The sequence below is a fragment of the Primulina huaijiensis genome, chromosome 11 (genome assembly GCF_012295235.1).
Source record: "Primulina huaijiensis isolate GDHJ02 chromosome 11, ASM1229523v2, whole genome shotgun sequence".
NCBI classification, from domain to species: domain Eukaryota; kingdom Viridiplantae; phylum Streptophyta; class Magnoliopsida; order Lamiales; family Gesneriaceae; genus Primulina; species Primulina huaijiensis.
This window is the reverse complement of record NC_133316.1, coordinates 4,123,435-4,146,110: the sequence shown is the minus strand read 5'-3', so window position 1 is coordinate 4,146,110 and position 22,676 is coordinate 4,123,435. Positions and strand designations below refer to the sequence as shown.

General features: G+C 35.0%; 1 protein-coding gene across 2 annotated transcripts; it reads right to left on the bottom strand.

The window, feature by feature from the left end:
• Positions 1-700: 700 nt before the first annotated feature.
• Positions 701-14,106, bottom strand: LOC140988691 (uncharacterized). 2 transcript variants are annotated; one of them, XM_073457734.1, is made up of 17 exons: positions 13,656-14,106; positions 13,055-13,253; positions 12,485-12,796; positions 12,294-12,383; positions 11,750-12,208; positions 11,542-11,649; positions 10,834-10,964; positions 10,628-10,760; positions 9,212-9,542; positions 8,615-9,123; positions 8,322-8,501; positions 8,087-8,245; positions 7,876-7,950; positions 7,515-7,633; positions 6,347-6,533; positions 2,107-2,322; positions 701-1,465 (listed from the first exon to the last, which is right to left on the bottom strand). In XM_073457734.1, exons 1-17 carry the CDS (start codon positions 13,889-13,891, stop codon positions 818-820), a joined length of 4,092 nt encoding a protein of 1,363 aa, XP_073313835.1. In that variant the 5' UTR covers positions 13,892-14,106; the 3' UTR covers positions 701-817. The 2 variants fall into 2 exon arrangements, with proteins under 2 accessions (XP_073313835.1, XP_073313836.1); XM_073457735.1 differs by having other exon boundaries at positions 6,347-6,543; positions 7,525-7,633.
• Between the last annotated feature and the right edge of the window lie 8,570 nt (positions 14,107-22,676).

The following is a 22,676-nucleotide window of genomic DNA, read 5'->3' as shown; positions in this document are numbered from 1 at the left end:
ATAATTCTTGTATCATTTTGTAAATGTAATTAAATGTCGAACTTTTTTCACGACACCAACCCTGTTAAAACAAAAAGAAAATTAGTTTAATTATTTGGCTTCACTAGTTTAATTATTCGTTTTAAAATAATTAATCTTAATTAACGTAAAATAAAAGATATTTAACATCATATCTTTATACAAATTAATTTTTTTGTGAAAAAAATATTTTCACTTTATTTACAGGCAAATAAAACTAAAGAATTTTGGTATTTAATCTTCTACAAATTAACTTTTTTGTGAAAAAATCTACAAATTAAGTTTTTTGTGAAAAAATTCTTTTCACTTCATCTATAAGCAAATAAAACCAATGTATTTCGGTATTTCAATCTTTTCAAATTAATATTTTTTGTGAAAAAAATTTGTTCAATTCATGTACAAGAAAATAAAAATCAAATAATTTTAGAGTTTCAACTTTCTTAGCAACTTGATCATTATCTAGCATAAATGTAGTTTGACAATTTTGTCCTGATCATAATAACTGATTTTACAAAAATATCCTCACTAAATTTATCCTGTATGTACAAATTAAGGACAAAGTTGACAGTACACAATAGAAAAACTTTGACCTTGGTTCACACTTTTATAATATGTATAGTATAGATATAGATATATATATAAATAAAAAGAACGTTACAAAATAACATGCACATTGATGTCAACACCACATTGTTTGACTACTTCTAATTTACATCGCATCTGTTTGTTAGCAGTCGTAAATGTGTGAAATTAGAACGCTATACTGCATAAAAATATAATCCATCTTTACCGAAAAATCTTAAGAATACATCTGCTCTGCAAACACTAGCGCACACAATTTTTTGAAAACACATTCAACAGAGGTGAAATCAATGTCAAAACCATAACTCTGACCTCCATACAACACGTAAAGATACTCTTTCCCCAACGGTGGAGGCAGTAATTCAGTAATTTCCGGGAACTCCGAAGGTGGAGATGGTAAATCTTTCTTTGTCGAGTAGTATACATCAGCCAAAAGAAGCCATATAAGATCAGGGTCGATACATGCTAGTCCTGCAAGGGCTTTTACAGAAGCATCTTGAAGACCTTTAACCCCACTGCATGCTATCCCTACAACTACACCACTGATCTTTTTCAATACTGCGTGTGAAGCCAAGGCCGAAGCACTTTTTTTGTCACTAGCTAAGTCTGAAATCATATCAAGAATCGATATCTGGGCTTTCAGGTTAGATAGCTCGGACATAGGATCTTCGGATGACATGGCACCGCTCCTATATGGAAGTTGCATTGGTTTTCTTTCATTTTTTGAGATGGGCTTCTTCTGTAATGGCGACGTGTTTAGAAGTTTCCAGAAGTAGGCCCCATCAGAATGAAATCGACGAGAAAAGAAGTCTCCTCCACATATTTGAACTGTGGTACTGATTGCTTGACAGCATCTTCGAATTGCCTGCGGTATTAGTTAAATGATAAATTTGACAAGATTCCAAGACATGAGAACAATTCTTCTCAAAAAACATATTATCCTCTCCCGTTTACCATCTCCCAAAATAATCGATGTTTGTTTAATTTTTCACCACTCCCCAACATCTGTATTTATTATATCCTATATATTCTAATCTGATAAATCATATTCTAAAATTTCAAAAATACCCTCACATTATATATAGAAATTATATACCTATAACCACAACATTAGCACAATACAGACTTAAATAGTGTAATATCTGCAGTGAGAAATGTCACTAAATTTACACATTCTTACAACACACAACATTAGTTTAAAAAAATAACTCCTCGGAAAATAAAACTAAACATACATCACATTTTCCAAAAAAATTTCAGGAATTCCAATTTTTTTTTCCGAAAAAAACTGTGAACAAATCACCATGAGTTTCAAGTTCATTACAAACTAACAGTACTTCTGAAATCTTTGTTTAAAAAACTATTGCATTCAAAATAGAGGATCAGACCTTGAGATAAAACTATTTCATCATGCTAAAGCTTCATAAATTTTTTAAACAAATCATCATGCCGCAGATAAAAACTGATAATTATGAGATAAAATCTACGATTAGTACAAGCACTCACCAATAGATTCTTATTTTGGAAACAAGACACAAAGAATGGCCAAATTTTATTCATTGCAGGAAGCAATCTGTTCTCCCCAGTTTCATCCTTAGCAGCATCCAAATTATCCTGAAGTCCATGGAATGAATGGGACTGAATGAATTGCTCAATCACTTCTTTAATTTCTTTCTCATGCTTGTAGGCTTCTTCCATTTTGGTAAGTGCTTTGATGCCATCCTAGGAAACAAAGAAAAGAAGAAACAACTCTTAGGGCTGAGAAGAGCAAGATAACGTAGCTTGACGAATGTAATCTCTCATACCCTTTAAGAAAGTATCATTGACATTTGTTACATATATAACAAAAGTTTTCAAGCACTCTGGAGAATGTGTGAGGAATGGCTTATGCAGTTTTGGGAAGAAAAAATGATGAAGCACCAATAGCAGAGTACATGTACTAAAAGATAAATTAATCACAAGCTTTCAAACTAATATAATCTAAAACACTATCTCTAAAATTTAAAATAATGTCTAACTTAAATATTTAAATATCATCCTATCTAAATAATATCTTAGATTTGATAATATTTGACACCCCTCAAATCGGAGCACAGATGTTAATCATACCCAACTTGCTAATTAGGTCTGAACAGTCATTCGGAGAGAATATTAGCTATTTGTTGCATTGTTGGAACAAATGGCATACAAATAGCGGTCAGTCAATCTTCTTCATAAAATAAATGTCAATTTCAACATGTAAAATCATGTTATAATAGGTTCTAAGTAATATTAATGGCAGCATTGCTATCCCAGTAAAGTTCCAGTGGCATGTCTATTGGTATCTCCGGCTCTTCTAGGATTCGATGCAACCACAACATCTCACAGACACCATAAGCCATAGCATGATTATTCTGCTTCTTGCGACCACATTTTGTTTCTTACTCTGCCATGTTACCAATTTGCCCCAAACATATACGTACAATAGCCTTAAGTAGATCTCCAATTGATGATTGAAATGCCAAATCTGCATCAGTGTAAGCGTCAATATTCTTTTGTGTAATTTTCTTAAATCATAAACCTTTCCCCAGGGCACTTCTCAAATATCTGAAGATTCGATAGATTACATCAAGATGCTTCTCACAGGGTGGATGTATAAACTGACTTACTAGATTCACAGCAAATGCAACATCCGATTGTGTATGTGACAAGTAAATCATTTCCCTATCAACTTCTGAAACCGAGAGACCTTTGTCATCTCCAAGTTTCTAATTGGGATCAATTGGGGGGTGCCTGATGGTCTACGTCCATTCATATCTGTTTCTTTGAGCAGATCAAGGACATACTTTTGTTGTGACATAACAATTCCCTTCCTTGATCAAGCCACTTCTATCCCAAGAAAATATCTTAGATGGCCCAAATCTTTGATCTCAAATTTTGATGCTTGCGATGTTTTAGTCCGTCCATCTCACGCAGATCATATCCGGTGAGGATTATATCATCCACATGAAAATCAGTACCGCCTCTTGCCATCGCATGCATGTTTATAAACATGGTATGATCAGCTTTCCCTTGAGTGTTCCCTTGATTCTGGAAAATTGAGAAAACCTCCAAAACCAGGCCCTCGGGAATTGCTTTCAAATCAAATCTTTCCTCGAATGTAGGAGGCGCATCCATGTATACTTCTTTTTCCAAAGCTCCATTTGGAAATACGTTTTTTTACATACAATTGTTATAAAGACCAATCAAGGTGCTGCTGCATTGTCCTTTTTGAAGTTGTCTTGGTTTAAAGCTTTGGCGGAGTTTGGCTTGATTTGGGTATCTCCAAGATCAACTTGAGATCTATTCGAGGCGGATGGTGGTTCACTGTTTGAGTTGGTCAGTGTGGATGGAGAAGGAATATGATGATCTTTGTAGATCCAGAAGATTCAATCAAGGAGTGATGGGACAAATTAAATTCAGGTTTTCATGCTGGAGTTCCAAGATTGTAGAGTTCAAATCGTTTTCCATCTCAAATTTGTATAGAGATTATGATTTAGCACTATGTTAATCTATTTTGATTGTGGATTCATATCGTTTTTATGTGGACCTTTGGTTCGCTTTTTTGTAATTATTTTATTAATCAATATAATGTTGTTTCGGTAGGTTTGAGTAAATCCTTTGGCAGCTAGCATCGCTTATACCTCTCAAGTGACTCATCTAACTAGTATTTCATTGTGAAAACACAATAACATCCCACAGTTGTCGTTCCTCTGGGCAAGTCAACCATCTCCCATGTCTGGTTTTTTTCAAGAGATCTCATCCCCCTCGAGATAGCCACTTTCCACCCTGAAACCGTTGGAGCATCCTGTGCACCTCATCTTCAAACAAGAGAGTTGTAAGGTAAAAACAAAAAGGTTGGGTGAGAGGTTATCGTATGATATATAGTTGGACAAGGGGTGTTTGGTACATGATCTTACACCTTCTCGAAAAGCAATGGGTATGTCTAAGTCAATAAATTCATTAAATCAGATATAGGACTTCTGGACTAAGGATCTAGCTCAGATAATGATAATGCAGCGGATAATCTGATTTCCCTTTTTTTAGTTGTATCCCGTCGTGAGTAGGCAATGTCAAATTGTATCACCCTTGTGTTTGTTACCACCAGGTTTCCACTTTCAGCTGGTTTCTCACTTTCTAGATCAGGTATAACCATGGTTGAAGGAGACACAAATAAATTATAAATCGAAGTGTAATTGTCCAGAATCTTCAATTCTCTCCCCCCTTTGAAGATGAGTATCGGAAAAAAATTTGTTTTCGAAAAAAGTTACATCCATGGTGACAACCATTTTATCAGCAGGTCAAAATATTTGTAACCTTTCTGATTAAATGCATAGCCAACAAATACACACTTTGGAGCCTGGAGATCAAGGTTTCCATGGCTAGGTTTATGAATGTGCACAAAAGCTGTACAACGAAAAATCTCTAAAGGTAATATTTAATAAAACCTATTAGTTGGATAATATTTATTGAAATATCTAAAGGAGTCTCGATGTTCAAAATCTTAACGAGGTAATCGATTTATGAGATAAGTTGCAAAAAGGATAGCCTCACCCTAAAGAGAATTAGGAACCTTAGCGGAAAAGACTGATGCCCACATCATGTCCAAATGATGTTTTTTTTGCAGCAACTCTATTTTGTTGAAATAGCAAGAGCTTTGACGAACAATCTGCAACTAGTTATCCAAATTATACTAAAAATCTCGGACAGTTTACCAAACTTCTTTGTCAGTGGGTAGAAACAAATAAGGCTTTCTTTCCATCTAATTAATAAGCCAGGAGGTGATAGAGAATTTTCAAACGCACATTTTTTAGGGTTGGACCCATATCTGCCCGTCGTTTTGTCTCCCCTGTCAAATGCCCCAATTTTCCTCTTCCACCAATCGCAAACTTCGTGGATTGTCCACTCGAGGCAGCTCTTCCCATTGAGTTTGTGAACAATAATCTGTAGACTACCTTTTACCGGATAAAACCTAACGCCATTGAGTTGGTACTTTCAGAAGATGTTTCAGATTAGCTATTCGGCGAACTATGGTTTCTTCCTGTCAATGCTGTTTTAGCCATGAAGAAAAGGACTATCGAAACCTAGCTCTGATAACATGTAGTTTTGGGAAGCAAAAATAATTATTATTCCTTGAAAAAACTAAACGCCAGAGTGCACGTACTTGTAGATAAATTAATCACATGCTTTCTCACTAATCTAATCCAAAAGACCATCTCTAAAATTAAAATAATAACTAACTTAAATATTTAATTATTATCCTATCTAAATAATATCTTTACAGATTTGATAATATTTTGCAGATAATAGCCTGCATGCGATGCACAAAGAAGTACCTTCTGACATCAAACACAAAGGTCATGAAACTGATTACTCGATCACATCATCATGATGCCACTATAATTAAATAACATTTGCAATGGATTTTAAGATAATATAGAAAAATAAATAATCGTATCTAATGCATATAAGATTTATTAGATAAAAAAAATAGACACTTCATATTTGGGACCAAAGCTTATACGATGAAAATGGTGACTCGGGTCTATCATCCCAAGTTTGGGAAATGGGTTTTGTGGGTGAAGATCCCTTAGCCTGACTAATTTGTATTCTGATAGTATAATCAAGTAGGACCATAACATTTGGAGTCCGGTCAATAAGACGAATAAATAGTCCTAAAATGTACATCAATAGATAAGTCCAAATTTTCTTGAAATCAGAACTATACCTCAACTACATCTAGAGCAATAAAGCATGCTGCTGGGTCAGAAGAAGAAATTAATGGAGTTACAGCAACTAGACATGACCCTGCAATAGATCCAACTATTTGTCGATATCTTCTGGAGTCATTCAACTTGAATAGAATTGATTCACATTCATGTACTTGTTTATCAGCCTCACTGGACCAAATTTGACTGTCTGTTTCTGGATAGAACAAGACACCGTTAATATATTAACATAAAACCCAACTCCAATAAACTCATCATGTCTTCAGGTAATCATGCGTGTCCTAACATAATCTTTCGTGAACAACTAATTCATCCTGCTTAAGAACATTGTTGATACTCTAGTATAAGGATCAAAACTAGTCGTTGCAGTATTTGTGTAGAGAGAAGTTGCTTCTTTTTGTCCCTTGTGTGTTTTGTACACTGATGTCATCTTAACTCTTATTTGCGGAAAAGCAACCAGTTCACCTATTTGTCAGGATCATAATAAATAGAGACCATTTTCTAATTTTGTCAATCAGTATTCAGTTTTTTTACAAGGCTTAATCGTGTCCATGACACAAACTATACAGGGCTTTGGGAAGAGGATGTCTTTTTTATCGTAACAAGAAGCACTGGTTTCTTCACTAATTTTTCAAATAACACCAGGAATTTGATGCTTTTTATCCGTTCAGCTTGCTAAGTAGAATGTCATTCCATATTGATTCATATTTATCCCCATACTTTTAGCATTCTTATTAATCTTGACAAGATGACATGGATAACACATGACAACATGTTATCATCAAACAACACAGATTGAACTGTGTTAAACCTTAAGTAAAAATGTATGCTTCATATGCAGAACTAACAAAATGCAGAACTATTTCCCTTTTCCATAAGCTAATAAGACATTCTCTAATCCACAAAATTAGAGAAGTAACAAGAGTGAGGTAAAGCTGGCCTTCAAGCCTCTCAGTTGCCCAACGTTTTATGTTACTTTTAGATAAACTACGAGACGAAACACTTGTAAGAAGGTGTATCACCTGCCACATTTATCGATAAACTAGATAATGAATGATGCATACTATATTTTACAAAGATCGAAGAGAAATAAAGATTGATTTTCCAGATCTCAATGTTTCTAAGTTTGTGATCCTATGATCCTATGAAATGCAATGGTCAGCATACTTTCCTGCACTCTGCTCTTCATTCAACACAATAGAGTCGACAACTTTCCTGTATGACTCCACTTGATTGGGTAGGGTACTGGCCTCGCGTTTGGATGCCTTGGCTATTTCTGCAACTACCTAAGCAAACAAAAACATGAAAACGGATCATTATACAACATTTCAACAAACAGCATCTGGTACATCAGCTTAAAAGTTGGTTCGATATAAAAAAAGACAAACATTCCAGGATGATACTTGAAAACACAAGGATATATCGCAAAATCATACCACCAAAATGTCTAATTTTCTCAACCAGGCAGTTATCAATGAGAACTATCTCAAAATCCAAATTAAGATAAAATTTTGATTATCAGAGAGACCTTCAAGAAGGAGATGGTCAAATTTGGGTGCTGATGTCTACCAAGAATTTCAAGTTCCATAGAGACTGTGCGCATCTGCACAAGTCTACTGCATCAGATCACAGGAGTTATAGATAGAATAAATTAAGGAAATTACCATATTTCTTGAAGAAAACACCATTTACAAAATGTAAATAGCAATAATAATTCCCCCAAACCAACGAAGTCATACCGGCTCGTCCAACAATGGCAAAATCTTATCAGCAACGCCAATGTAAGAAAGCATGGAAGCAAGAACATTCGACGCATGAGGGTTGAGATCTAAGTGGCGTAGTTGCTGACATATTGAATCAATCACATAGTCTGAGTTTGCTAATACTAAGTGTCCCACCTGAAACCATTTTATACAGTAACGTTTACTACTCAAAACATCTACACCAAATGAGAACTGCGCCATCAGTACTCACAGTTGGACAGCCATGAGCAGCAGAGATAGCCAGTAAAACAGCATCAGATGCTCTTCTGACGTGGAAATTTGAGCAAATAACATTTTCAAGCAACCTATAAAGCGAAGATTGAAGGAATCCAGACGTTGAAAATTCTTTGCTGAGGCAGATACTAAATATGCCAATCCCCTCAATAATAACCTATTGAGTAAAGGAAGTTTAAAATCAGTACTGCATATTTATGAATCTTCAGTCCATGGGAACAATAATAAATATTTATCAAAGAAAAAGTAACAAACGTTATTATCTAAAACCTGGTGTAACATTGCATTATCATGAAAAAAATGCAAACTTATTTCTCCATCTTCTCCAGATTGTTGAAGAGAAGCTGAGTATTCGAGTGGAAGATCCCATACTTCAGTCGATAGATATTCATGTAGTATAACGCCAATGATATCAATCAAGTGACTCCTAGCATCACAATTTTTAGAAATCTTTTGAACATAATGTTCTGGCACAACATATTTATATTCACATGATCTAATGCTATTCTGAATGAATTCCTTGTTATCTTGTTGTCGATTAGATTCAAACATTCTGCTGAAAGACGTAATAGCTTGATCAGACAGACCGAACACGATCTCATTTAAAATACATGTTGCAGTACTAGCCTGCCGAACTAAATCCCCTGAACCAGTTCGCTTATACCATGACTGCCAGCTTTCCTTGCAGTATTCTTTTGTCCGCAACTTCGCTATCAAATTACGCAAGTGTCCCAGGAGGATGTCAATTAACATAGAAAAAGACCCTTCAATTCTAGAATCTAAAAAAGAACAGAAAATGATCTGGTGTAAAGTTACAAATTAAAAAAGAAGTGAATTTATTCAACAAAAAATACAGATAAAAATAACCTGCAAACATGTACAGACTGACTAGTCTAAGAATTCCGCCAAGAGTTTCGTACAATTTCTGACTGCCAACGCGAGAAAACCAGGGTGGCATTTTAGGCAGCTCATATTCCTTCTGTAAATTTTCCAATGGGGGAAGAAGTTTTCTGTTTTGAAAACCTAAATATTCAGAATTTCCATGGTTGACATTGTTTGTAGCCTTGATCTCAGCTATAGAATGTATGAATCCATGTGAAGATGGTTTTGTTGATGCAAGTTTGTTGAGTGAACCAGAAAAGACTGATTTCTGACTCATACAGAGGGCAAAAACATCCAAGAAGCGAGCAGTATTCACCTACAAGGCATCAGTACAAGAAAGTGCGTAAAAATGTGTGTGGAACTCAACTAGGGTAAATCAGTAAAGTGACGACACTTCCAAGAAAGAAAAAACTGGTGTGTTGTTAATCTTATTGGTTATGCAAAAATCAAAATGACGTATCTTCAGAATGCTGTCTTCAGGGAAAACGCATGCTGAGACAGAATAAAATTTCTGATACAGTTCTTAGTTTTGTTTTCTAGATTAACTCAGTCATTGATATACTAAAAACTTTCCATCTTATCAAAAAATGAGCAATACAAGAGATACAAAGAGAATAAAGGAGTACAAAAGTGGGAGCACCAAGCACCTAAAGGTCCATAAAACATTTAGAATTTTAGATGAATTTGTTGCTGAGGTTATAAGCGTTTCAACAAAAGTGGGATAAGGTCAGAGAGACACTATAGGAGACACGTAATAGATATGTTATTATTGCAAAGGGCATGGATTTGGCAGCATATTACCATATCATGGGATGAAAATGTAAAACATAAGAAATATCGGCAGTTAGTTCTGTAGAAGACAGGAACCCATGACAACTAAAAATATATTGATCACAAAGGGTTATTGATTAAAACGTCAAAGTACTTACTGTGGTTAGATGACTGTATAAAGCATACAAATTTCATTAATTGAACAGGTCTTACATCTACCAATATCAACAGCAAACTTAAATTAGCTTACAATTTCACTACTCTTTTACTCCTCATTTCATCGGCTTTTTTCATCAACTAATTTGCTACACCTCATGGGAAAAAGGAACATTTAGGGCCAAGGCCTCGAGGTAGAACAAGAAACTAAGAGCAAATCTGAAATTAGGTGTTGAGTGGTAACTTCCTATGAATAATGCTGAGCTAAAATTATCACAATCTTCTTTATCCATCCATAATCAGAATCGTAATGAAATGCATACACAGGAAAAGGACAAGGTTACTTTGCAGAATACTGCCGCATTATCCCAAGCCACAGGTTAACTGCAGCTCAATTGGTATCAAATTTAAAATGACAACAGTAAAATGAATATTTGGAACAAACATGGAAGAAAGATGATAAAGTAATCATACAGGAGAAAGAAGAAGGTAGTCTGAGATAAGACGTGGACCGCAAAAGCATGTCACTGCAAGTAATTTCCGAGCATGTAATAGAGAAAGTGACTCCTCATTACTCAACATTACTTGAGGAAGCTTTTCAACAAGCCTGCAAATGAAATGCATGGGCACAACATTATAACTTTTCCAAGATAAGGTGACAACATACGGAGCAAAAAGACCTGCTAAAAATCTCTGTGGTATCATGCTCGAGTTGATCATTTTCTCTGGATGACAACACAAGTCCAAAGAATGCCTTAGCATCAGAGGACACCTCTTCAGAATCATCGCAGATCAAGACAAACAAGCATTCCTGGAGTAGCAAACAAGTCAGATATATTAACTTATGATACTAATATTGCTTCATTTGTTTAAATTCATCAACAACTATTTCCAAACACTGCAGCATTTGGAGGCATCTTATAGAAAACACCGTGCCAGAGTTTGAGGCTCCAAAACGCCCGAAAAGGCGGCAACATAGAATCCGGAATGGGAAATAAAATGAACTAGAAAAGAAAGTTTGGAAATAAATAACAGATTCTTATCAGGAAAGCCACTAAAACGTCGTTAACCAAAATAGCCACCACTTGGCATATTCGTCATGTTTGTGGGGTAGCATGCACATGGTGTTCATGCGGCCAGCCTTTCCTGGTTATACAGCCAGTATGGAGATATTTATATTTCCTACCTACAGAGGTTAAAATTCCTTATGGACCCCATAAATGAAGCAGGAAACAAGATTCTGGAAGATAACTCAATTCAAACCAAATAATGATATCCAACAAACATTCATAAAAAATGATGTGGATACCATTATATTTTCAAACACATAACCCACAAACGGAAGGAAATTAAAAATTACTGAACGTTGATTCTGAATTAAAGCTCACCAAAAGCATTTGCCTGCTTTCCTTCAGTGTGTAGCTGCACTTACATAAGAGCACCTTAACGGCAGCCAAAAGTCCTAGTCTCACTTTTGTAGTTGGATGAAGACAAAGCTGAAAGATGAAGGGAGTAGATTTCCGAAGATTCAAGTTACAAATTAACAAAGAAAAAAAACTAAGATATAGGATCATAAATGATAACCATGAAACTTACATGAGGAAAGGTTGCTGACAAAAGTTTGTTCACATGAAGAGTGGTATTTTTTAACCAATCAGTTGTACGCTTCACACGCAATGATGCATTTTTAATGCTGGATTTGAGATGAGTCTCCTGGCCAGACAATGTGGTGCTTGCTTGAGGAGACACGAACGAATCTGCTACCTTCTCATCCCGCTCTTGATTTTTAGCAGGCAGGTTACGGAGTTCCTCAAGGAATGATGCAAGAGGTTTATCTTTACTCAAACAAGGGCCAGAAGAATCATTCATGCGGACACCAAGGCTATCATCCTCAAGAACTATTCCAAGATATTCAGTCAGACCTCTAACCGCCTGACTCAGCGCTTCCGTACTTCCAGCTGCCCCACTAATCATCGTTCTTGAAACATGCAACACTTTTCCAATTTGACTGACAACACCTGGTAAATAAAAAGCCAATGCATCTGCAGTACCAACCTGCAGGATCCATTTACGAATATGACTTGTGTACGTACATTGGGCTTCACACAAAGCTCCATAAGTTGAAAGCAGTAGAGAATACCTTGGCTACAAGCACTCGCAGTGTCATCAAGGCTTCAACTCGAAGCCTCGAACTGCCTCGATGCCCTCTTGTAGCTTCAACGTCTGCAGCCTTCAAGTACATACTCAAGTTAGACTTTTGTAAGAAGGTTGTGCACATAAACAAAAGGGAGAAAACAGACAGAAAGATCATAAAGTGGGACAGATACATGCCTTGAGAAGAAGAGAAAGCCAGTGTCCAACAGCAGCAGAAGCAGGTTCAGACTGAAGAAATGTTAATAAACATTCTTTTGGAACTGAATCATATATAGAGAGCCTTGAAGCTGGAAAAAATGGCAACTCTTTCTCAGCTGGAAAAATAGGCCAATCACCAATTTGTTTGCACGGGCAGTCATCATCAGAACAAGGACACAAATTAAGCATCAATGCTCTGAAACACCTAATTACTCCTTCACGAAATTCTTCTGAACCTTCCAGTGGAGAAAGCGATGCACCGTGAGATAATTTCTTTAGAATTACAACCATCTGCAAAGAAAAGTACATGTAGTTCCATTTGAAAAATACGTTTTGGAACATCACACACTAGCAGTATGAGCAACATGAAAAAATATACACCAACGATCCAAGGGACAAAAAGCTATCCGCATAAGGGGGAGCCCCACTATTACACCATTAGATATACAGACTTAATGCTAGAAGACTTTCAGAGCGACAATCCCTTTGATGAACAGCCACATCTCCCAAACTCCCTAGCTGCTAAATGACACAATTAGTTTTGAGTACCTGATCAACAGATCCCAAACGACACTTCTTCAGAATTTCCTCCAAACAAAAAACAACCTCTTCCGCCACTGAGTCACTCACTTGATGTGGCGTTTCTAAGGCATTAAACGCCAGGGATTTATCCTTGGACTCAAAATTTATTGAAGACCTACAGTTAACTGCTGCGTCGAATAGAAGCAGCAACGGAAACAAAATATAGCTGGAAAACAAAATAATATTAATAAGCAAACAGATTCAATCAATCTAAGTAAAATAAACTATGACATATAAAGAGTAAAATCTGATAAACCCAATTGCGTAGGTGCATACTTTTTGAACACGCTGTAGCAAAACAGCGAAATTGCTTTAAATATTCAAGTCCCAACACCATGATAAAACATGAAACTAAATACAGTAAACAAATGAATAACTTTCTCGCAACAAAAATGTAAATCTCCTTGATTCACATTTATTTATATCAAATGTAAGTTTAGTATCAAACAAGGAAACGACAACAGCCCGTTAAAAAAAAAAAATTCCGTGTTTCACAATACAGTTCACAATAAAGGGCATACAGAATTCGTTTAAACAATGATGCAACAAGTTAAGAAAAGAGAGATACTCAAAGAACGGGTGAATGGATGGAGAGGGTAATCGTTGGAGAAGGTGAAGGAGTTGAGTGACTGCGTAGGGATTTTTCTGGGGATTTTGATAGAGGCCCACGAGTTGTATGCAGTGGTGTTTCAACTCAGAAAAAATGCTGCCATTACTCATATCTTCTTCTTGTGCTTCCTCTTCCATAGCTCCTGCTTCTTCTCGACCAGCGACGATATCCAATTTCCCGCTGTATTTCTCCATATAACAGAAAAGGGCCCGAAGAATTAGTGTAGGGGAGAACGCAGGTTTTGGGAAATGAAGAATCCTCGAAGAGTCGCGGGAAGCCAGTCACTTCGGGTCCGTTTTAGCGTTCTTGGAGGTACACAAAATCCTCTGTTCGGAATCTAAAACCAAAATAGTCCGAGTATTTGGTGGCTTTTCAAGTAAGAAAGTTTCGAGATTTGAAATCAAAGTTCACGTATGGCAATTTAATTCATACAATTAGTATATCTAACCTCAATTTTTATTTATTTTAACTAAATATTAAAAATTAATAAATTTTATAATATGTTGTGAAAAGTAAAAATTTACGGTAAAAAGTAAAAATCTCAAACTCTCAAAATTATCACACTACACACTTTATAATATTTTTCTCTCAACTCAATTGTGATTTCTTTACAAATGAGAGATCTATTTATAGAAAATCTTTACAAATAATCCAAAAATAAAATCATCATTACATACATCATCACACACTAATTTTCAATATTTACAACTCTTATTTTCAACATTCAAATATTCAACATACACATTTTAAATATTAATTTTCAACACTCCCCTTGTGATGATGATCATGATACGATGATGTCTTCATTACGTGTTTTTGTACTGCCTCATTAAAAACCTTATTAGGAAAAACCAATTGGGATAAAAACCATAGTAAGGGAAAAAGAGTGCAGTCACGTAAACTCCCCCTCATGTTGACACGAACAATTCTTCACAAATTTCGTAGATTGCGCATCCCAATATTATATATGTGCTTTCTGAATATTGTCGTAGGAAGTGCCTTTGTGAAGAGATCTGATGAGTTTTCACTTGATTGAATGTGACGAACATCAATACATTTATTCTTCTCAAGCTCCTTGGTGAATGCGAAGAACTTAGGAGGAATATGTTTAGTTCTGTCGCTTTTTATGTATCCTTCTTTCATTTGAGCAACACATGCAGCATTATCTTCATATAGTATCACAGGCTTCTCGTCGAATGATAATCCGCATGAGATTTGGATATGTTGGGTCATTGATTTTAACCACACACATTCACGGCTTGCTTCATGTAGTGCAATAATCTCGGCATGATTTGATGAAGTTGTTACGAGCGTTTGTTTCTGTGAACGCCAAGAAATTGCAGTGCCTCCACGAGTAAATACATATCCAGTTTGGGAACGTGCCTTGTGTGGATCAGATAAGTATCCAGCATCAGCATAACCAATTATACTTGGATTAGCATCTTTTGAATACAAAAGTCCCAAGTCTGTCGTTCCTCGTAGATAACGGAATATATGTTTAATTCCGTTCCAGTGTCTCTTTGTTGGAGATGTGCTAAATCTTGCCAATAAATTTACAGCAAAAGATATATCAAGCCTTGTACAATTTGTAAGATACATAAGGGCACCGATAGCACTTAAATATTGTATTTCTGGACCAAGAATATCTTCATCATCTTCACATGGACGGAATGGATCCTTTTCTATGTTTAATGATCTAACAATCATTGGAGTACTTAAAGGATTTGATTTATCCATATTAAAACGTTTAAGGATCTTTTCTGTATAATTTTTAGTGTGAACAAATATTCCACATTCTTTTTGTTCAATTTGTAAACCCAAACAATACTTGGTTTTTCCAAAATCTTTCATTTCAAATTCTTCCTTCAAGTATGACACAACTTCATGAATTTCATTATTCGTTCCAATGATGTTTAAATCATCAACATATACAGCAATAATTACGCATTTGGATGTTGTTTTCTTAATGAAAACACAAGGGCATATTTAATTATTTACATATCCCTTTTTCATCAAATGATCACTTAGCCGATTATACCACATTCGGCCAGATTGCTTTAACCCATATAATGATCTTTGTAATTTCACAGAATAACATTATCTGGGTTTTGAACTTTGTGCTTCAGGCATCTTAAATCCTTCAGGATTTTTATATATATATTACTATCAAGTGATCCATATAAGTAGGCTGTAACAACATCCATAAGACGCATTTCTAAATTTTCAGATACTGCCAAGCTAATCAAATACCGAAACGTAATTGCATCCATCACAGGAGAATACGTTTCTTCATAATCAATTCCAGGCCTTTGAGAAAAACCTTGTGCAACAAGTCGAGCTTTATATCTTACTATTTCATTTTTCTCATTTCGCTTTCGAATAAAAACCCATTTGTATCCAACAGGTTTTACACCTTCAGGTGTAAGGACTATAGGTCCAAAAACATTACGTTTATTTAGCGAATCCAATTCAACCTGGATGGCATCTTTCCATTTTATCCAATCCTGCCGATTTTTACATTCACCAAAAGATTTTGGTTCATGATCTTCATTATCATTTATGATGTCGATTGCCACATTATAAGAAAATATATCATCAATTTCTTCTATATCTTTTCGGTTCCATATTTTTCCAGTATTAATATAATTAATAGAGATTTCATGATTCTCGTCAGTTTGTGGTTCTGACAGAACATTTTCATCATCATGTGTTTCTTCAGGAACAACATTCTCTATTTTGTGATCATCATGTGTTTCTTCAGGAACATCATTCTCTATTTTGTGATCATTGTGTTTCTCTATGAATTTTCTTTTTCGAGGATTTTTATCCTTGGAACCGACTGGCCTTCCACGCTTCAGGCGTTTTACGACATCATGACTTTGTTCAATTTGTTTATTTGGAATTTCAATTCGAGCAGGAGCATTTGCAGCATGAATATATGATTTAGTTACCCCTTTTGTATCTGTAAATGCATCTGGTATTTGATTTGCTATTCTTTGCAATTGCACAATTTGCTGTACATCTTTTTCACATTGTTGTGTTCTTGGATCCAGATGTAACAATGATGATACATACCATGTAATTTCTTTTTGGTATGTTTCTTGTAGCCCCCTAACATTGGGAAGATTTCCTCATTAAAATGACAATCAGCAAAACGTGCTGTGAACACGTCATCTGTCTGAGGTTCAAAATATCGAATGATTGATGGACTATCATAACCGATATAAATACCAATCTTTCTTTGATGTCCTNTTCTTTGCAAGTGCACAATTTGCTGTACATCTTTTTCACATTGTTTTGTTCTTGGATCCAGATGTAACAATGATGATACATACCATGTAATTTCTTTTTCGGTATGTTTCTGTTCTCCCCCTAACATTGGGAAGATTTCCTCATTAAAATGACAATCAGCAAAACGTGCTGTGAACACGTCGCCTGTCTGTGGTTCAAGATATCGAATGATCGATGGACTATCATAACCAATATAAATTCCAATCTTTCTTTGAGGTCCCATTTTCTTTCGTTGAGGTGGTGCAATAGGCACATACACCATACATCCAAAAATTCTCAGATGAGAAATGTCTGGTTCTTTACCAAATGCAAGCTGCAATGGGGAGTATTTATGATATGCACTTGGTCTGATGCGAATTAATGAAGCAGCATGTAAAATTGCATGTCCCCATATAGAAATAGGGAGCTTTGTTTTCATAATCATTGGTCTAGCAATCATTTGCAGACGTTTAATCAATGATTCAGCCAATCCATTTTGAGTATGTACATGAGCAACAGGATGCTCAACAATGATTCCCATAGACATACAATAATCATTGAAAGTCTGGGAAGTAAATTCACCAGCATTATCAAGTCTAATTTTCTTGATTGTATAATCGGGAAATTGATTCCTCAATTTTATTATTTGAGCAAGTAATCTTGCAAATGCAACATTTCGAGTTGACAATAAACATACATGTGACCATCTGCTGGAGGCATCAATCAATACCATAAAGTATCTGAATGGTCCACATGGTGGATGGATTGGTCCACAAATATCACCCTGAATACGTTCAAGAAACATTGGTGATTCAGTTTGGATTTTGGCTGGTGATGGTCTTATAATAAGTTTTCCAAGAGAACATGCTTTACATTGAAACTTATTATTCTGAAAGATCTTCTGGTCTTTCAATGGATGACCATGTGTATTTTCTATAATTCTTCGCATCATTGTTGAACCAGGATGTCCTAATCGATCATGCCAATTGGTTAATATTGAAGAATTATCAATTACCATGTTTGATTCAATGGGACGTATATGTGTATAATGCAATCCAGTAGGGAGCATTGGTAGTTTTTCAATCACATATTTCTTTCCTGATTTATATGTGGTAAGACACATATATTTCTCATTCCCTTCATTCATTGTTTGAGTATCATACCCATAAGAATATATATCATTAAAACTCAACAAATTTCTTTTCGATTGTGGTGAATATGAAGCATCATTGATCAAAAATTTTGTACCATTAGGTAACAAAAATTGTGCTTTACCACATCCTTTAATCAAGTCTATAGGACATGATATTGTATTTACCATTGTTTTTGTTAGTTTTAGTTCCAAGAAATATCTTTTATCTCGGAGGATAGTGTGCGTTGTACCACTATCAGGTATGCAAACTTCAGCTTGGTTCATAGCATTTTCCATATTTGAACTTCAAAAAAAATGTGCAATGAAATAAAATTACTGACAATACATTTATAAAAATAAAATACAATACAATACATATTTAAAAATTTAACACACGATAAAATATTATCATACAAGTACATGGAAAAATAAAATTTTTTTTACGTATCTATTCCACCAGCAAATTGGTCATTGTCTGAGAAATCAATCAGAAAATCTCCAGCATCAAAATGAGTTGAATTATTCAAAGGTTCATTGTGTTCATTAAAATTGGTCTCCTTTTCTTTCCCTTTTAATGATTCTTTATAAAGTTTACAAAGGTGCTCAGGGGCTCGACAAATACGGGAACAATGTCTTGGAGTACCACATCTGAAACAAGAACTTTCAAATCTTTTTGAGTGAATCTCATTAACACTCATATTCTCATGATGCCTTTTCGGTGGATGGTTTGTGACGCTCTTTTGAGATGAGTTATAGAAATAACTATCTCGATTATTTTCAAAACCACGGCCGCGTCCACGACCACGACCACTTCCACGTCCACGTCCATGTCCACGACTACGACCTCGATTTTGTCCTCGACCAAAATCTTGTTTATAACTATGATTTTGGTTTCCAGGTTTACATTAATTTTTGCTTACGACATTTACTTCAGGAAATGCCGTTGAACCAGTGGGTCGTGCCTGATGATTTCTCATTAACCGCTCATTATTCTTTTCGGCCACGAGAAGACAGGCGATGAGTTCAGAATATCTCGCAAATCCACGCACTCTATATTGTTGTTGTAGAGTTATATTTGATGCGTGAAAAGTGGAAAATGTTTTTTCAAGCATTTCCGATTCTGTAACCTCATTCCCACAAAATTTTAGCTGCGAGATTATTCGATACATCGCCGAGTTGTAATCACTCTGACTTTCTTAAAATCTTGGAATCTCAACGTATTCCATTCATCTCGGGCGGTCGGAAGTATAACTTCCCTTATATGTTCGAATCTTTCTTTTAATCCCTTCCACAAAGCCATGTGATCTTTTTCAATCAGATATTCACATTTTAATCCCTTGTCGAGATGTCGACGCAAAAATATCATGACTCTTGCCTTTTCTTGTGATGTGCATATGCCATTTTCTTTTATGGTCTCATTTAGACCTAATGACTCAAGATGCGTTTCTACATCGAGAGTCCATGACATATAATTTTTTCCCGTAATATCAAGAGCAATGAATTCGAGCTTTGCCAAGTTTGACATGGTGGTATTAAAAAAATTACGATGCATTTTATTAGTTGATGAATATTGCAATACAAAGTAATGGATAAACAACAAATACAAGCATTCGTAAAAATAAAGAAAACACACGAGGAGGATATTCTCCGATAAGTACAAGATTCGTGAGTATTATAACCAAAATAATTAAAAATAACTTTGTGAAAGCCATCTTCTTTTTTCTTCAAAAATTTGATGAAAAATAATTTTAGAGAAGAAGAGAAAGTTGGAGTGATTGAATATGTTTGTGAGATCATATTTATAGGGCAAAAACTAGCCGTTTTGTTACCGTTTATGACCGTTGGTGTACAAGAAAATAAATGTATGTATTTGTATAATTTTATGGTAATAATATGGTGTATATAATATTAGTCATGTTTTAAATAATTGTGTATATCATATCACAATACTATAATGAAGTGTCATAAGATATTTTGTTTAAAAATCTTACAGGCTTTTATACTTATCGTATCCCTTACCGGGAGTGTGGGATGTCATCTTAACATCCTCCCAAGATTTATAACAAGTTTTTTTTTTGAAAAATTTATTTTTATTATTTATAATAACATTATATTATATATTAAATATATAAACAATAAATAAATAAACAATAAAATAAATATTATTACTTTTGTTACCTTTTTCTTCTGTTTTGGAGCTTGGAAAAATATGGAGGACTTTTAGAGCTTCGTGCTGATAACGTGTTGTGAAAAAGTAAAAATTTACGGTAAAAAGTAAAAATCTCAAACTCTCAAAATTATCACACTACACACTTTATAATATTTTTTTCTCAACTCAATTGTGATTTTCTTCACAAATGAGAGATCTATTTATAGAAAATCTTTACAAATAATCCAAAAATAAAATCATCATCATCACACATTAATTTTCAATATTTACAACTCTTATTTTCAACATTCAAATATTCAACATTCAAATATTTAACATACACATTTTAAATATTAATTTTCAACATAATATAATTACTAAATATTTAAACTCAAATACATAGTTTTTTTTAACCTCAGGAGTGTGTCGATTTTTTTTACAATTTGATTTTAAAAAATACTTTTTATTTTAAATCGGCTCAAAGCGTGATCCAATCGAAATTAAAACTGTCAAAATTAGTATCCAAGTAATTTAGTTATGCTTCCATCTATTGTTAACATTGATATTTGGACCTAACTCAATCCTAAAAACTAGCTCAAGAGGGGAGGATTGTCCAAGTCCATATATGCAACTCCCGGGTATTTTATCTTACCGATGTGGAACAACTAACACACTCTCTCACGCTTAAGAATGAACATCTGGAACTTGGAGTTTACAAATGACCCAACTATGGGCAGAACGGGTGACCTAACTATAGGCAGTCCAACACATAACGGTGGAACCTGAGCTATGATAACATGTTAAGATTGGACCTTGGACCTAACTCAATCCAAAAAGCTAGATGAAGAGGGGAGGATTGTCCAAGTGCATATATGCAACTCTCAGGTATTTTATCCAATCGATGTGGGACAACAAACGCACCCCCTCACGCCCAGGAATGAACATCTGGAGCTTGAAATTTATAAATGATCCAATAATGGGCAGAACGGGTAGCCCAACTATGAGCAGTCCAACACATAACGGTGGAACCTGAACTCTGATATCATGTTAAGGTTGCGACTTGAACCTAACTCAACCCCAAAAGCTAGCTTAAGGGGGGAGGATTGTCCAAGTTCGAATATGCAACTCCCAGATATTTTATCCAATCGATGTGAGACAACTAACATCTATTATGGAAATCAGAATAATTGAGTTTAGAATGGTGGTAGGAACTTTATATATCATGCAAAGATTAGTTTTTGTGAAAAAAAAAAAGAGTTTACTAACCATGATGTTGTCGTCAATATGTTAAATGTGCATTAAATGGATGAGCAGACAAAGTGGTGGTTGGCTACTTGTGCAGCGGAAGTTTCGAATAGAAATTCAAAGAATGTGTTTTATACGCGTCTTCACATGGACGAAAAGCTCTATAAATATAGCTCTCTTCCCCTCATTTCATATCATCCCTTCGAGTTTTCTCTCATCCTATATCATTTGAGTCCTTAGTTTTATAATATTTGTAAGGTGTTTTGTTCTCTTGTATTAAGAGAATATGTGTTCTCTTTGGAAACACAGTGAGTGGTTGTACACCGTAAAATATTATAGTAGAATTCTTTTCATCTTGCCCCTGGTTTTTACCCTAATAATTTTTAGGGGTTTTCCACGTAAATCTCGGTGTCCAGTTTATTCTTTATTTTCATATTTATTAACTCAAATTACCGCACGTTGGACCAACAAGTGGTATCAGAGCCTTAGTTTAAAATTTCTTAAAATTCTGAATATGCTATGTGGTTGCAGCCTAGACTGATCTTCCATATCAAAAAATTTTTTTTGAGATTTTTTTAAGGCTATATTATTTTGTTTGGTCTACTAAAATTATTGTAGACAAAATGGAAGACATATACAAGATAACAAAGTTCTATGGAAGCAATTGTATGCTGTGGAAAATAAAGATACAAGCAATTTTAAGAAAAGAGAATTGCTTGGCGGAGATAGACCGGTGGAAATTACGGACGATGGAAAGTGGAATGAGATGAATGATGATGTTGTTGTCAATTTACACTTGGCTATAGCAAACGAAGTATTGTCAAGTATCTCTAAGATAAAAATAGCAAAAGTTATCTGGGATACCCTGACAAAGATGTTTGAGGTCAAGTCGCTACACAACATGATTTTTCTAAAGAGAAGGCTTTATACTCTTCGGTTCGGTGAAGAAATTTGGCGCAAGAATAAAGAAGATAGGTTGGTATCTTCGAAGCAGGCAAAGGCTTTACCGGTGATAAGAGGAAGATTTATAGACCATGACTCCAGTGGGAGCCAAAGACGAGGTAGATCAAAGTCGAGAAGTAAGAAGAAAAATATTTACTGCTTTAAATATGGCGGTAAAGGGCACTTCAAGAAAGAGTGTACGAGTATCGAGAAAAGTTCTCAAGGAAATGTGGCCGGTACT

Excerpts from the sequence above, each read along its gene's own strand:
- LOC140988691 (XM_073457734.1), bottom strand. The coding sequence starts at position 13,891 with ATGGAGAAATACAGCGGGAAATTGGATATCGTCGCTGGTCGAGAAGAA. Across the intron at positions 12,209-12,293 it reads TGCGAGTGCTTGTAGCCAAG|GTTGGTACTGCAGATGCATT; the intron begins GTATTCTCTACT and ends TGGATCCTGCAG. Across the intron at positions 10,965-11,541 it reads AAAGCAGGCAAATGCTTTTG|GAATGCTTGTTTGTCTTGAT; the intron begins GTGAGCTTTAAT and ends TTGCTACTCCAG.